General features: G+C 35.7%; 1 protein-coding gene across 1 annotated transcript; it reads left to right on the top strand.

The window, feature by feature from the left end:
• Positions 1–4: 4 nt before the first annotated feature.
• On the top strand, positions 5–16,402 carry LOC110445475 (26S proteasome non-ATPase regulatory subunit 2-like). Its single transcript, XM_021490126.1, has 21 exons — positions 5–116; positions 1,960–2,016; positions 2,278–2,442; positions 3,167–3,288; positions 3,467–3,691; positions 4,121–4,279; positions 5,080–5,224; positions 5,483–5,543; positions 6,276–6,422; positions 7,150–7,384; positions 8,780–8,867; positions 9,589–9,751; positions 9,965–10,066; positions 10,503–10,573; positions 11,567–11,675; positions 12,176–12,258; positions 12,751–12,919; positions 13,288–13,509; positions 14,205–14,323; positions 14,861–14,975; positions 15,554–16,402. Exons 1-21 carry the CDS (start codon positions 27–29, stop codon positions 15,619–15,621), a joined length of 2,715 nt encoding a protein of 904 aa, XP_021345801.1. The 5' UTR covers positions 5–26; the 3' UTR covers positions 15,622–16,402.
• Positions 16,403–17,178: the final 776 nt, after the last annotated feature.

The raw sequence follows: 17,178 nt of genomic DNA, 5'->3' as shown, positions 1-17,178 counted from the left end.
GAGATAGCAACTTCATACCGGCAAACATGGCGGACAAAACTGAGAAAGAAGATACCGCTGTGAGCGAAAAGAAGGAAACTAAGAAGAAAGATGCTAAGGATAAGGAGACTGAAATGGTACAGATGAAGTCTTAAACGTTTTTTTATTGCGCGAATAATCCCATTTTAAATACTCGTCCGTAACATATTAGAAAACAACGGTTTGCTTCACCCACGCCTGCTGTAGTTAGAATGTCTTCAAATCTGCTGTGTCACAAAATGTTGCAAAATGCAATGTCTTTGTAAATGATTTTTTAAAGGTTTTTTATTAATTTGCATAGATATGTCTTAATTCCAATAACCGTTTTGAAACGAAAAATGGTATTTCGATTATTGTGTAACCTATCCAAACGTTTACTTTTAATCAAAATATGTCCCTTCAGATCGCAAATTAAGTTAGACCAGTATTTGTTATTGTGTGATACACAATGATACCCTATCACAGTTAGCTCTATCCCTTCAACAATTCAATATAAACCAATTTGTTGGCATAATGAACAGTTCATGTTGCTCAGAACATTGGAGCCTGCAATGATCATCCGTTACAAGGAACAGAAAGTGCACTGCTCTAGGGCTACTATTAGTAGATGTTGATGTTTGTTTGTTTGTTTGTTTGATTTTGTTTAACGTCCTATTAACAGCTAAGGTCATTTAAGGATGGCCTCCCCTGTGTGCAAGATGCATGCGTGTAGTGTATGTGTGTGTAATTTGGGAGGCTGCGATATGTTCGTGTTTGTCTCCTTGTGATAGCGCGGAACTGATGCCGACTTTATAGTGCTACCTCACTGAAACATACTGCCGAAGACACCCAGCAGGACGCCCCACCCGGTCACATTATACTGACAACGGGCGAACCAGTCGTCCCACTCCTAATTTGCTGAGCGTTAAGCAGGAGTAGAAACTACCATTTTTAAAGACTTTGGTATGTCTCGGCCAGGGGACAGAACCCAAAGCCTTCCTCACAGGGGCGAACGCTCAACAAATGGCCAAAAGTGAGGCATTGTCAAGGGAGACATTAGGAAGAAGAAAGTTATTTAGAAAGGAGAGAAGAGATAAGGTCCCAAATTTAGTCGCCTCTTACGATCATGCAAGTAGATGTTGAAAAACATGAGTTCTGTATCTGTGGGTATAAGGCGCAGGGTCCCTAAGGACATTTATCGCGTCGGGGGAGGAGTGGTAGGTAATCTTGTAGTTCTGAAGGGTGAGGGTTCCTTTGAAACTCTCCACCATGGTACTCTGCATGGAGATGTTGGTCAGATGGTTCCAGTCAATAGTAGTCTTATGTTTTGATAAAGAGTTTTAAAATTGTTCTGTTCAAAACATTTCAATATATATAAAATTAATATTCAATATATTTTGATAATAACCATTTAGTGGTAGTCATTGAAATTAACGCTATAGCAATAATAGAATTCTTCCAAGGGTTGTATACATTTATTGTGTAGACATTGACACACTCACACATAATGTAATTAATACATAATAAATATGTTACATCTAATATAATACATTGTACAATAGCCAATAGGGAAAACATGTTCCCTTGGGTGCTACTGAAGTTCTAGGTAATCTTTAACTGAAGTACTGTACTCTGATGTATCTTTTCCTGTTAGTCTTTGAAAATAAATACTAATGATTGTAATGTTTTTATGAGTTTAGAAATAGGTCTGTGTTTGACTTGAAATAGCCTGTAAAGCCTATCTCGGTGATCAAGGTCAGTGTAAATCCATGTAGCTATTGTTTATTCACTTAAGATTAACCAAACTCTTTTCTTTTCATGAGACTGATTGAAATTCGTGAGAAATGTGTGTCACACTGTGAGGAATTTTTCTGATGTAATTTTCATGAGTCTCACTAGTTGTTAGATATGGCATGTATGCTGGTTTTATATATCATTATTAAATGTGGTTTCTTTTTGTAGTCTGAAGAAGACAAGCAATTGCAAGAAGAATTGAACATGTTGGTGGACCGTCTGAAGGTGAGATTTTCAAAGTAATTTTAACCAATACTAAAAGATCATACTCATGGAAGTATTGTAATATTTTTCAGGTAAATATGTATTCATTGATTATGTTGGCCTTGGAAAGAGTTTACAGAAATTGCCACTCCAGTAAAAATTATGAAAGTATTTTATTGCGTTCACCTATTTCATACCATATTTAAGATGACAGACTGACTGTAATATGTAATCCTAAGATTATGGTTGCTGTGGGTATTGACTGTCAGATATTGGTTGTAGGAATCGGACCAGAAGCTATACAAGCCAGCCCTGGAAAGTCTACGGTCACAGATAAGAGCTTCCACCACTTCCATGACGTCTGTGCCAAAACCCCTCAAGTTTCTTCGACCCCACTATGAATCACTAAAGGAGGTCTATGAAAAAATTACAGAAAATGAGACAAAGGTATACTATTGAGACACTCTTGGTATAGGTTTAACCTTTGTCAGTTCATAGGTACCTATCACAAATAAAGAAATAAACACTAATCTATGTATCGATTGCATTAATTTTGTTTTTATTTTTCATTCCTGATAGGTACCTATTCTCGGTTATATACAAACAATCAATGTCAGTTAAAGTTGTTTCATTCAGTTGAAGAACAGTTTTATAGTATGCAATATGATGTCCACCAAAGTACAAGATCTATTAATAGCAAAAGTTACAAAAAACTATCAAATGATCTATTAATAGAAAAAGTACAAAGACAACTTTGTTACTACATTACCACTACATATATAAGTTATTACTGAAGTAAGTTTTACATGTGAGAAGTGACTATTATTGGGCATTATTTGCTCCAGCAGTGTGCTGGTTAATGGGATTTGGACTACAGTATACAAAAAGGTTTAACCAAATAATCATATGTCTACAGTGTTTTCTTTACAGGTTTGCTTCTTAGTGAAATATATTGCACATCTTGTCCAATTACCTTGGATCTCCAATAAATATTTGTATGCAATGTGAAATAAAGTAGAAAGAGAATAATTTAGATTAATTTTCACACTGGTTGACATAAACAAAGAAAATCAATTTTCAATATGCATCCAGTTTTTTGCATGGTCAATCTTTGTCCATATAGTGTGTCAAAGTAAATACATGTACTAATAAATATTTTTTACATTAACAGCGCTTTTGTGCAGATATTGTATCTGTCATGGGTATGACAATGAGTGATGGTCGAGAAAGTTTGAAGTATCGCCTCCTTGGCTCCAAAGAAGAGATTGGGTCCTGGGGCCACGAATATGTCAGGTACTTGGGCTTGGTATCATTTCCTATCTTTCTTAATTAATGAAATTAGCGATTTCTGTATCTTCAAGAAAATCTTCAAGGTTCCAGTGAACCAAATTCATTATTTTTTCAGAAGTCAAATTCTACAGTAATGAAAGGTTGTTTTTTTTTATTATATTTTGAATTTTTTTTTTGACAGACATTTAGCAGGCCAGGTGGCACTTGAGTGGCAGGACACTGATGAGGCAAATAGCTCCATGCGGGAGTCGCTGCTGACAATGACAAAAGAGGTGGTGCCTTACCATATGGACCACAATGCAGAGGCTGAGGCTTGCGACCTCCTCATGGAAATTGAGCAACTTGACATCCTCCATAACTATGTGGATGAGAATGCTTACCCCCGTGTGTGTCTCTATCTGACTAGGTAAGATTTCCTTTTCTCCTGACAAACAATTTCTCATCACTTCAAATCTAACTTTAAAATGAAGTCAGTGTGTATTGCAACAGACTTTCTATTAATACAACTTATCATTAAGTGCACATTTTAGTATGCTGACACATGAATACATATTTAAAATATGGAAAAAGCTGGCAAATTCAATTGTACTAATAAAGGAGGTTTAATTTTGGCCTCATCATTCCTCATAATGTTGCAAAGGGTGGGTTGATATAATTAAAGGAAAAAATGTGTCTTAGATTGAAACCTTATAATGGCTATAGAGGCAGAATGAGTACAGAATGCAAAAAAAAAATGTACGATTGGTGGAGTAAAATCAGTTGGAAATATCCTGTATAAGTTAAAAATATAACTTTTTTCGTTAGTTCTTAAAAAGGAAATATTCTGTTTCCGTAGTTGTGTGCCATATGTCCCCGACCCAGAGAACTTTACCCTGCTGAGGACAGCTGTCGATATATACAGAAAGTTCAAACAGTTTCCACAGGCCTTACGCTGTGCTCTGCAGCTCAATGACATGAAGCTTATTGAGGAGATCTTCCTGACCTGTAAAGACATGTGAGTATGGGTGGATAAATTGTTTTCTTTTGACTAGTGTACAATGCACAGTTGTTTGCGTTATAAAGTAAGGACTGTTCCAGAATTATCCGTAGGGGAGGGTTGGGAGGCACTTTTTCAGAGACCCCACCACCCATCGAATATTTAAATGAATGGTAGGCAGATGCTGTTTTAACCCCACTACCTATAATGTATTAATTTAGTACAGGTACCTCCCCCATACAATAAATTATGGAATAGCCCCAAGTAGTACTGGCAAAATGGAGGCACAATAGTCTAGTGGTGGGACGCCGGGCTCGTGACCGACGGGTTGCGTGTTCGAGTCACGGCACTGTGTTGTATCTTTGAGCAAGAAACTTTACTCCGTTTGTTCCAGTCTACTAAGCTGTAAATGAGTATGTGGTTGGGCAGTGCTAGAATTGTTGAATGCTAGCTGTTAACGTCGAAGTGGCAGCTCCGGCTGTATGCTCCCCATGGAGTTGAGAAAGGTATTGGCTGGTTGCAAAGGCCCTATAGGCTATAACCACAGATAATAATTTGTGAACCGCTTTGAAACAACCTATGAACTAGGTTGTGATAAAGCGGTATATAAGAACCTCAAATTATTATTATTAAAATATCAGTTAGATATCAATGGGTATATTTAGTAATAGTGTTGCAAACTCTTTGTGATCGTGCATTATTGAATCTTAATTTCAAAACCTAGCTTAATAAAATTGTCGTTTTGGTCACTATACAATTTGAGTTTGAGTGTTCCACAAACCTGTCTTAGTAGCTTCTGTATGTTTTGTGTCGGACAGAATGATGCAAAAGCAGCTGGCCTATATGTTGGGGAGACAGCAGATTTACCTAGAGCTCGGGGACGATGTGGAGGAGTATGATGAGATGACAGAGATCATGTCAAATGCCCATCTCAACAACAACTTCCTTGCCTTGGCAAGAGAGGTATATATTCAACAATCATTAGCTCATTTCTGATGAACAATTTTTGTTTCACTAAAATAATTATATACCTGGTAATTGCTTTCATCTTCAAATGATAATTTGAGTTTAGAGTTGTTTTCCTGAAGTATATTTTGAATGCAATAATTTGAAGTAAAATAAAAATTAAATTAAAAAAAAAAATCATATCTTTTCTACATATCTCTCTTTCAAAAGTTCCTCAGAGTAAATACAGTTTCATAATACCATTTTTCTTTACAGTTGGATATTATGGAACCCAAAGTGCCAGAAGATATCTACAAGTCACATTTAGAACAAAGTCGTAAGTGTTTATTAGGCTTGGACACATTGATGGACTATATGAGTACTGTCTGTGCACGTTGAAATTTTAATAAGGACATACTGATAACAGCTTCGATTTTTAGGCATAATCTATACCTATTAGATGTGTAACCTCAATAGTTTTGATAATTCGGTGAATAAATACCATTAGTAACTCTTTTATGTACTTGATAATAGCAGATTGTTATTTTAGTATATAGAATTTAGTGTTTCAGAACTACTCTCTGTATAGTGTACATATTAACACCGTAAGATTTAACAGCATAAGTAGGAATTGTAACACTCTTCATTTTAGGTAGATAATCCCATCATTTTTCTGCTCTATAGAAAAATATTTATGTATATGTCTCAAAAATATTTTTCTACTAAATGTAATATGATTTCTCTAAAACACACATAAATCAATACATTTCTCATGTTTAAAACTCTTTGTAATAGTATAAATGGGCAATGCAAGCAACTTGTATGTCGAAAAAATGCAGAATTGAAAACCTCCTATGTTTTGAGATACAACACTAAGCAATGTGACTCCCTACCTTAACACCAGATGTGGTAGGAGTAAAGATTGGTTATTGAAGAGCAGCATCCAAGTCAAGCAAGAAAATATAAACAAAATAGGATTACTGTTGAAGATATATGCTATAGAGAACAAAAATCAATGTTGCAACTGAAAAATTTTGATATTGTCTTGACATTCTGTTTCATTTTGCAGGTAACACCATAGGTCCCAGTAATGTAGACTCAGCACGGCAAAATTTGGCCTCATCATTTGTAAATGGATTTGTGAATGCAGCATTTGGCCAGGACAAACTTCTGATGGAGGATGGGAATAAATGGCTCTATAAGAACAAGGAGCATGGTATGTACAAGGAATTAACTTGATCAGAATAAGAAGGGAACGACTTGGTTGTTAGAAGTGTTAAGAATCAGTTGAAATTTTATGATCAATCATTGGCAACCATTAACCCTTTCACCCTCATGTAACTTTAGCAGACTCTGCCATGCATTGATATGGATGGGTCCATAATGGTCTACAGTGGTGAAAGGGTTAATTAACCAATGATTGATGAATAACTGTTTTAAAGGAGAACCTTGTGAAATGCTCAGTGCTGTTGTTGTGAGTCACTTACACCAATAAAGAAAAAGTGACACTATGTAAAGAGTTACTTCTTTCCAAAAGTGAATTTGTAATTTACACTCTTAAGCAGCGATGAAAAATAAGTCAGCCATGATGCCAATATAGCAGCTAGAAATAAATACCAGCAGACTTCTGCTGCTTTATACCGCTAACTCTTATTATAAGTGTCTAGCTAGGAGAAAGATTTGAAATCGTGAATCACTCTACTATAAACTCCAAAACATCTACACAACTATTTCGTCTAAAATTGATCATGAACTCGGTCGATTAATCAGTTTATTGGTCTAACTGACCGATGGTCAGCAAAGTCGATTAGTGGCAAGTCTGCGATAAATTTCTGTTTAAAACATGATTCTGGTTATCAACAGATTTTACCAGTTTATATAAAATTTGAATATCATTATTGTATTTAATGAGTATAAAGTGACTGAAAGGGTTTATGTTATAGGTATGTTGAGTGCCACAGCATCCCTGGGTCTGATCCTGTTGTGGGATGTTGACGGTGGTCTCACACAGATAGACAAGTACCTGTATTCCTCTGAGGACTTCATCAAGGCGGGGGCTCTCCTTGCGTGTGGCATTGTTAACTCTGGTGTGAGGAACGAGTGTGACCCCGCGCTCGCCCTCCTGTCCGACTATGTCATGCACACCACAGCGATCATGAGGATTGGTGCCATTGTCGGGTGAGTAGATCTGAACATTTTGTCTTTGAAGTTTTGTCATTTTTGCTAGTCTATAATAGGGATGAAGCTGTTGTATGATATATTTTTCTGCTAACAAAATGGAAACAAACCTAACCTGCTGAAATTCATCATGCAGAAAGAAAATTAAGTCATTTAAGCAAAATTGATGCCATCTACACTAAAATATTTGTTACGAAATCTTTCTACCAAAAAATATCACACTACTTAAATTATAATTAACTGCTTTAAAGTTCTGCTATACTTTGGTATTTATCAACCCTTTTGGTAAGTTAACATGCCTGAAGTCTTGTGCAGGAATGGAAATAATTTTACTGAGGTATAGTAAAACAGTTTTATGAAGAGGTCCTATAAATTACCATTATAATTATGAGCATTATTCATTTAAATTTAAGCGTATGCAAGTAAAACACTACCAAGGGGGCAGAGGTAGCATACAGTGGCCATGGGTGATATTTTTGTACAATGAATAACCCCTGTATTATTACATGTATCAAAATTTCAAAAAAGTCAGCACTAAAATTGGCATATACATGATGAAGTGGACTATGTGGGCTTCACATTTTTTTTTGTAGTCTATTTTTGTACTCAGTACATGTGTAAATATTGTGAAAAATCCAGTTGAACGACCTATGCTAAAACTTGAGTATTTCTGTTACCGATTAGGTGATATTTTTTAAGACAGGTTTTAAGGGAAAATTACTACTTGCGTGGGTCAAATTTTGGGTTATAAATCATGTTTTTTTGCATTCTTCTAAAAAACGTATTCAAAATGTAGTTTATAAATATATATATATATGTAGGTATTGTGCAGGATGAATCCGATATCCATGTTTATCTGAGACATGCCCTTTATTTTAAGGATCATGCCATTTCTACTGTACTCTAGCTGCTACCAGAGCTTTCAGTTGACCCTTGACATTTAGAAATTTCAAGAATCCAATAATACTTTTACCTGAAATCGGGGTATCAGGACACCTGTCAAATACAGATGTCCTTTAAAATCTAAGAGTCATTTGAGTCAAATAAGATTTATAACATAAACTAGCCCTCCTTTGGAAACATTTCTTTATTCATAAATTTGTTTTTTTATATATATGCATATTTGTTATCATCAATAGCTGACATGTTAAATAGTTGATTTACTTTTAAATTACTGAAAATATATCACTTCTAATTTCTTCTACATTCTTGAAGTTTTTCAACAATCGGAAAATTGACTGGTCTATATATTTTTTTAGCCATTTAATAACATTTTAAGGCATAACATGCTGACTCGGGGCCTCAACCCTGGAAGATTTCCACAAGCAAATCTGGAAAATCAAGGTTTGTTGAACGAAATAAAGGGTATAACAAAATCATTATTTATTGTTGTAGTCTTGGTCTAGCCTATGCTGGGTCTAATAGAGAAGATGTGTTGACACTCATTTTGCCAGTACTTGGTGACAGCAAAGCTGCTATGGAGGTAAGCAACTGTGGTTATATCTTGAAATTCCATGGGGTTATGTATACGTTCACTTTGGGTTCTGTGCAACAATGGAATATGTCATGGACTGGTTTCAGGTGAAAAGAACCTGACCAATCGCTAGGCTTGTCGTTGCAAGATACGTGACATCAAACTCAATTTTACCGTTGCTCCGCTGCACGATAGTTTGATGTACAAGTACACTTAAGAATCAAAGACTAGAGTCTACAAGTAATTGTGTTGTCTGCAAGGTGGTGCGTACAGAGCCTTCGCTTTCTTGTGTCATATGCCAGGGGTGCCAAAGAATGTAAATGAGCATAATTCCTGGAATTTCGAGGATGCTGACAGTATAAAATCTATGTATTATGGATTTTGTTTTAATTTCTTTGACTTAAATTTAGATAAATGCATTATTTTCAATAACATTTTAGGTTTATTTTGCAAAAAAAAATATGGAAATGTTGTTTTAATCTCTGAGCTTTCAACAGTTCTTGTAATTAGTTACTTCAAAATGTGAATACATGTATCTGTTATAAAGGATTTGATGTAATGTTGTAGGGATGGCTGCCCTGGCCTGTAGTGTATCTGTGTTTGTGTATAACCTATCTTTGTGTATAGGTTGTAAGGATGGCTGCTCTGGCCTATGGTATATCTATCTTTGTGTATAGGTTGTAAAGATGGCTGCCCTGGCCTGTGGTATGATATCTATCTTTGTGTGTAGGTTGTTGGGATGGCTGCCCTGGCCTGTGGTATGATATCTGTGGGAAGCTGTAATGGCGACGTTACCTCAACGATCATACAAACCATGATGGAAAGAAATGAAGCCGACCTAAAGGACACTTACTCAAAGTTTCTGGCCCTGGGACTTGCTCTTACATACCTAGGTAAGATTGGAATTGAGCTCATTCTTCACTTGTTAAGGTTTATATCAACTCCGTTCTTGATGATTTTGATTGTTTACCAGTCCAGTTGTCAAATTTTCATAAAAAAAATAAGAATTATCAAATTGAATTAATTGTTACTTTAATCTAAAAATTCATCTAAAATTACGCTTTAATTATACAACCTGTCGTTTAAAACAAGAATTGTGATTACAGGTAAACAGGATGCTGTGGAGGCTACACTGGTCGCTCTAGAAGTGATTGCCGAGCCTCTCAAGTCAATGGCTTGTATGCTGGTCGATGTGTGTGCCTACGCTGGTAGGTAGTCTATAACTGTACAATGAATTCTCTGTCTCTGTTACGATCACGCTCGAATTGTTGTCTTGTCAGATCAATAGGGTTGTGATGTGTACTTTCAAAATTGTGTTAAACCAAAACATCATTCTAGCCTTGCTTGTTTTTGTACATTGATTATTCAGTAGTTCTTGTTCGGACAATTGCAAAATGTATACATTGGTCTGTAGTTCTGGATTTGTTAGTTAAAGACTTTGTAATCTAGCTAGAAGTTTTTAAGGAAGAAAAGTTATTTTGAAAAATCAAACTTTTTGGAAAAGATTGTATTTATATATGTTTATGTGGAAAATGGTTCGAACAGGCTAGAAAATGATTTTAATGCATGCAATTTTTTTTGTGGAAACCAAGCTGTTTATTTTTCCATATATAGTAACTCTCTTGACTATTTCATTCATTCCAGGTACTGGAAATGTATTAAAAATACAACATTTGCTGCATGTCTGCTCTGAACACGACGAGACCAAAGATCAGGTATGTCTGCTACTCTTCTGAATGAAAGATATTTCTTCATACAGGATTAAGGGTTTGGTGTTTTGCATTTGAATGATAGCCTATATATATATATGTCAGTGCTGGTTTCTTGTGAGAATAATCTTTCAAGATATATTGACAAGTATTCATCATTATTTCATAATCAGTCATGTATCGTATAGTGAGAAAAGTTTGCCGTGAAACATTTGCCCTGCGCAAATAAAATAATATCCCTATTCGCCCAATGTTTATTTGCCTTTCACATTTTTTATGGACTTGTTCATTGTATCATTTAATAATGTTCGGTGCAATGCAAAATTTGCCCTCATTACAGAGAGCAAAAGAGAATGTTAAACTGAGGAAAACATCTCAAATGAAACTTCAAAGGGATGAGCACTTCGATTTATTACTGGTATTAAGTTGTTTTTTTAAATGATGCCATTTAAAAATGTTGCCTCCCATGAAATGCCATCATTGCGTTTTACTTAATCTTTCTTTCCTGTTAACACGCGAGTAGGCATTGATCGTCATTTACCAATGGTACCATCACATTTTGGGAGGCACATTTTCAGAGACTACCATCAAGTAATATTAAAGGGATTTAATACCAGAAATGGTAGGCAGATCTGGTTTTAACCCACCACCCATAATACAATTACACATCGGGTGGCTTCTACCTCCCCCATACGATCAAATTATGGAATAGCCCTAATATAATTACACATGTGCTTTCCACCTTCCCACCATACGATGAATTATTGAGTAGCCCTAATATAATTACACAGGTGCCTTCCACCTTCCCCATACGATGAATTATGGAATAGCCCTAATATAATTACACAGGTGCCTTCCACCTCCCCCATAGGATTAATTATGGAATAACCCTAGCTAATATACAAGAGAATACAGGCCTATTGCATCATTTGATACCAAAAACATTTTACACAAAGACCTACAGCATCTAAACAAAAGTTTCACTTATTTCTTTTCAAGGATAATAATGAAAAGAAAGATGACAAGAAGAAGAAAGATGCTAAAGACAAAGACAAAGAAAAGGAAAAAGAAAAAGAAACAACGAGTGCAGACCTCTCTTCACAACAAGGTATGGAATTTGGTTTATTTTCTGGGGGGTTTTATCACAGAAATTTGCCAAAAAGGGAAAAAAAAAGAGGGGGGGGGCATCAAACATTGATAGCAAATTCTTACTAGTATTTGGCCTGCTAAAAAAAGGACTTATAAAAATAAAAACATCAGATTTAATGCAGCATTATTTTCAAATTTTGCTGTGTTAATTTTGTGATTTAGAAATAGTTATGTATATTAAGTATCACTTGATTATAAATATTCTCTATGGTATGTTCTCATAAATTTCACAAAACATGTACGATAGAGGCGAAAGGGAAACAATATTTAGTATTACCTGTTTGACTCCTGGAACGATGCTTGTCCCACTTAAACTCAAATTGTGTACATTTATTGTATTTGCTGATGTTGATATTTTTTGTGCTTCCTTTGGAGAAAAAAAACATGAATATAGTGAGTGATACACCACTGCTGTTCAGGTTTTACAAGTTTTCATCACCTGCTGTGATTTTATTTCAGGAATTGCGGTACTAGGAGTAGGTCTGATAGCCATGGGAGAAGAAATTGGTTCGGAAATGTCTTATAGAGCTTTTGGACATTTGGTGAGTCTAGTCATTAGTATAGTGATACTACCTACTATGTTTAACTTTTGGACTACAGAACAGTGTAGAATGGATGATAGTTTAGATGAGCATCCGAAACTTTGGTCGACATGTTTATATTAATAATTAAAATAGTATTTCAGTGGCAATATTTCGATTACTTGTTTTATTAAACATTTTAGGAATAAAAGAACAATAAGTAAAAAAGTCTGAGAATTACTCAACGGACACTAACTATGCTAGATGTACAATGTTGCTATAGTTCCTCGTTTCATATAGAGTAGAAAAGCGAAGTAGACACACTTTTAGTATGAGGCATTCCTAAAATACTTTAACTTAAATAGGCTCTAATTAAGGCTACTGTCTGTAGGTTTATTGACACTGAGGAGAACCATGATTTAAGCTGATTTAGAAATCATGCCGTTTCCTTGTCAAATTGTCATGAATAATGTCAGTAACTTGTAATATTCTTATGACCTGCTTTGTTTCTAGCTACGATATGGTGAACCAGCGATAAAGCGAGCAGTACCTCTGGCTCTGGGCCTGATTTCTGTATCTAACCCCAAATTAAATATTCTGGACACTCTAAGCAAGTTCTCCCACGATAACGACACAGAGGTGGCCCACAACGCTATTCTGTCCATGGGCCTGGTCGGAGCAGGTATGATATGTCTACATACACTGGCCATTCAATAAATCATTTGAGAAATGTTTGAAACAAGTCGCTGATTGTCTGGAACACATGTTTCATTCTTTAGAAGCAATCATTTTGTGAAGATGTATTTGAGGTTCTACTCTTGAAGTTGTATTTTATGTCCATAAGTATTACATTGTAATTTCTTTCATTGAAAAATGTATATGTTGAGGTTGTAATTGCAGTGCTGTATAAGCAGAATTTTGGTCACTTCAATTTATTGCACTTTTAGTAACAAATCAACAATAAGTTCCGGTTCAACTGTAATCTTTCTCATCAGGAAGATATGGTCTAGTCACCATTTTGATCGTAATTAATTGTAATTTCTCTTCTAGGAACAAATAATGCACGTCTAGCTGCCATGTTACGTCAATTAGCCGTGTACCATGCCAAGGACCCGAACAACTTGTTCATGGTGCGTCTAGCGCAGGGTCTCACTCACCTGGGCAAGGGCACGCTCACTCTGAGTCCCTATCACAGTGACCGTAGCCTCATGTCGCCCGTTGCAGTCGCTGGGCTTATGGCTGTTCTTGTGTCCTGTCTCGATGTAAAAAATCGTAAGTTTGTCAATGAACTCTGCTGCTGATATCAAAGGCTCAAAAATATCTAGCACTGTAACTTTAATGTTGAACAGAGATTTCAACTAGGACTTCAGTCCTCGACACATAGGAAAAGTCTTATCTTTGTATAACAGAAACTAAAAGATTCAGATTTTGATGATTTCCCACACGTGTTATGTATTAACGGAATAAAATTGAGAAATCTGGAACATTATATCTACCATATTTACCAAATTTTGTGCCCTCGGGAACTGGAAAAAATGTCTGAAAGGGTGCTTATTAAGATAACTGACACAGGTTGTTGCAGATGCTGAAAAGGCATCACAACTTTTAGACACATTCTCGAGGAGAATTTCTAAATTGTTCGGCTTTTTCAAACGCTTGGAAATAGCTTTCGATTGTGAAATTGTAGTGTTAGAAAATGTGTATAGTACTATATTTTGTGATAAACTGGAGAAAGGCAGAATAACGGGTATTTGAGAAAGGGGATGATTATGCCATTTTAATAAGTGCCAAAAAATTGGAAGTGGCACTAATTACAACAGATTCAGTTTTCCTTGTTTCCATTGGAATATCTATTACTGCAGTCTGTTCTGTATCAATTGAGTATTTCCATATACATGTCTTTCAGTGATTTATCTGATGTTTGTCTTCACATGTGTTTTTATTTTACTTTGTCGTTTTTGTTGCAGTCATCCTAGGTAAATCTCACTACATCTTATACCACCTTGTGGCGGCCATGCAGCCACGCATGTTAACTACGTTTGACGAGGAGCTCCGACCACTTCCTGTCCCTGTGCGAGTTGGACAGGTAATACGACCTGACAGTTTTACTGATAATAAGTCAAAACAATACGATAAGGAGTAGTATGGTATATTTCACATTAAAAGTTTCCTAGCACTGGTTGGCTGAAATTGCTCCAGTCAAAGAAAAAATTTCAAATGAACCATTTAGTTGTTAACCATTAAGTTTAGTATTAATGTGCGAGATAAATGTGAGAGATTAAATTATTGAATCATTTGAGGTATATGTTACTGTTATTCTAGGAAATAATAATCGCTGCAGTTTAACTTTCACCTTTCTCTCCCTCCCTCCTCCCTCCTTTATTGGGGAGATTTTATTATCATGACAGCCAATTTTAGAACACAAAGTGTACAACACTGGGCAAATACATATTTTTACAGTGAATATGTTGCTGGCTGAAAGTTTCCTGACATGCAGTATGTTTGTATTGTTTATACTCTACTGGTAAGACGGACTGTAAGACCAGTGTATTGTTTATACATTGCTAATGAGACAGAATGTAAAATCAGTGTGTATTATAGGGATGTTGTTGATATTTTACAGGCTGTTGATGTGGTGGGACAAGCAGGTAAGCCCAAGACCATCACTGGGTTCCAGACACACACCACGCCAGTATTGTTGGCTTACGGAGAGCGGGCAGAACTCGCCACCGAGGAATGTATCCTTTCTGTTGTGGCACCATGCCCTGACTGTTTATGTACTAAACTATGTATTTCTGAACGTCAAAACTATAGAAAAAGTCGAAGTATAAAAATATCCAATCAAACTCCCTACCTAGAAAAGGATTTAGTCTAGAAAAGGATCTAGTGGTGTACATGCTTTTTCAACTTCCCTCTTTAGTTGAATAAAATCAGTATGGCCGTTCTATCCTTTGATTGCCTGTTACATTGTCCACTTTTCAACTTCCTTATGGCTAAAAGTCACTCTACATATTACAGAGTTTGTTCATGACCCTTTAAGGCAAAGTGGAAATAGCTTTTGTGCTAATTAGAAATTCAGGTAAGCAGTCCAAGGCTTTAGACGGTGGCGTTTGGTTCTTCCCGAGACATATAATGTACCACTGTACTATGCTATCTGTAATAAACTGGCAATGGTATGTAAAATCTTATATGTTGTTTCCACTATACGTGAAGGGCTACCTAAATTATGTATTTTGTGACCAAAGCCATGAACTTTTGGCTTTCTGTATTGGGAGTTTATGTAAATCCTGTATGTTGTTGCCTTAACTTGTAACAGACCTACCACTGAGCCCACTGATGGAAGGCTTTGTGATATTGAGGAAGAACCCCGACTACGAGGACTGATACCACGGTGACTAGGGAGAAATCAGCCTGGCTATTTATGGCGTAAAACACGAATATAGAGACAGTTATCTACCTTTGTTATAGTAATCATCTCTGTGGTCAGCACTGTGCAAGGAAATCCTGATTTTGACAACTCCACGTGTTTATGAAACAGAGATTGCTTTATATTAGTGACTACTTGGTTGTTTACAATTACAATTTTAAACATTTAAAAAGTGCTTGCAGTTTATCAGTCGCTATCAGAGCTATTGTTGTTAAGGACCAAGTAAGTGCTATAGTAATGATTGACAGGTGTGACCCCAATGGTCACTGTGTGAGATCGCAACACAGATGAGGTCATTTCACTAACTCAAATATTTATAAAATCATGTCAGGAGTCAAGATTGGAATCTTGTGAAGCTGATGTTGTTTAGGAATTAATGATTATTTACTACCTAGTGCGTTTATAGATTTGAAATGTTCATATGTTGGCTCTTTAATTGATTTGACATTGGTGGTGTTGCATAAAATCTGTCAACATAGTGCTATATTGTGATACAGATATTAGAGATTCAGTAGAGACAGACTGATGCTGATCAAATGTTCAGACAAGGTGTTCATGCCATGGTGAATGCAAAGACCGAAACACTTGTAAATGGTTCTTAGTGTGGATGAAAATATGATTGTGAGTGGTGTGTTCAGTGTGAAAGTTACTATGTTGGGATATGAATGGTTCAAGTGTATTGGTTGACGAAGAATCACAGTTTTGATAGAAAAAAGCAAATTAAAATTGTGAAATGTCTTTATTGTTGGATTATTCTTTTATTCAGACTTTTGTTTTTGTAACATATGCAGGACATTGTAGGTCATATTATGTTGACTGCGATGGAGACATTGTAGAGGGTTTTTGATAGCATCTCGCTTCATGGACACGAGAATATGACATCTCCTCTGGTTACCAATCTGACAAAAGTCTAGCCAGAGGTGTTAGTGAAAACACTTAACAGACACTGGTACATGTTATACTTCCATATACATATGTCAGATGTATTTAGTTTGGGATGTAGTGGGGTCACATTAACACCAATTTTTTGTCATCAAAAGAAGAAAAAATGTATGGGACCTAGTTGTGCATGACACATTTATATGACACAAGTTTTATATGACAATAATTATAAGAGAAATCACACAAATCTGAAAATACAAGTTTAACTAATATCTATGTATCAAAGCACACAATAACAGATAATAATATCAAAATGAAGTCACAAGTTAAAATCTGAAAATAAGTACAAGTTTTATATGACTAATTATAAGAGAATTCACACAAATTTCACTGAGTAAAGAAGTTGATATTTCCAAGTACAGAGCGAAATATGGTAATTCTGCTGCTGATTGGTGGATGTGGCGGTTTAGGCGAACCCATATGCGCCAGTCGCTCTAGTGTGTTGGTATTGTTGTCCCACATTCTGGTGTTTTTGTGTCGTGGGAAGGCGATCGAAATGTACATAGGAATTATTTTTTATTTTTTATTAAATTACTTTTACGAAAATTACATATTAAAAAAATAAAAAAATA

Source organism: Mizuhopecten yessoensis, unplaced genomic scaffold (genome assembly GCF_002113885.1).
Source record: "Mizuhopecten yessoensis strain PY_sf001 unplaced genomic scaffold, ASM211388v2 scaffold2307, whole genome shotgun sequence".
Classification (NCBI taxonomy): Eukaryota; Metazoa; Mollusca; class Bivalvia; order Pectinida; family Pectinidae; genus Mizuhopecten; species Mizuhopecten yessoensis.
Note: the sequence above shows the minus strand (reverse complement) of the source record. Positions and strands in the feature narration are given on the sequence as shown.

Bases quoted from the DNA above. Each gene is read 5' to 3' on its own strand.
- LOC110445475 (XM_021490126.1), top strand. From the start codon at position 27: ATGGCGGACAAAACTGAGAAAGAAGATACCGCTGTGAGCGAAAAGAAG. The intron at 3,692-4,120 runs GTAAGATTTCCT...CTGTTTCCGTAG, and splicing joins GTGTGTCTCTATCTGACTAG to TTGTGTGCCATATGTCCCCG. The intron at 10,574-11,566 runs GTATGTCTGCTA...TTTCTTTTCAAG, and splicing joins ACGACGAGACCAAAGATCAG to GATAATAATGAAAAGAAAGA.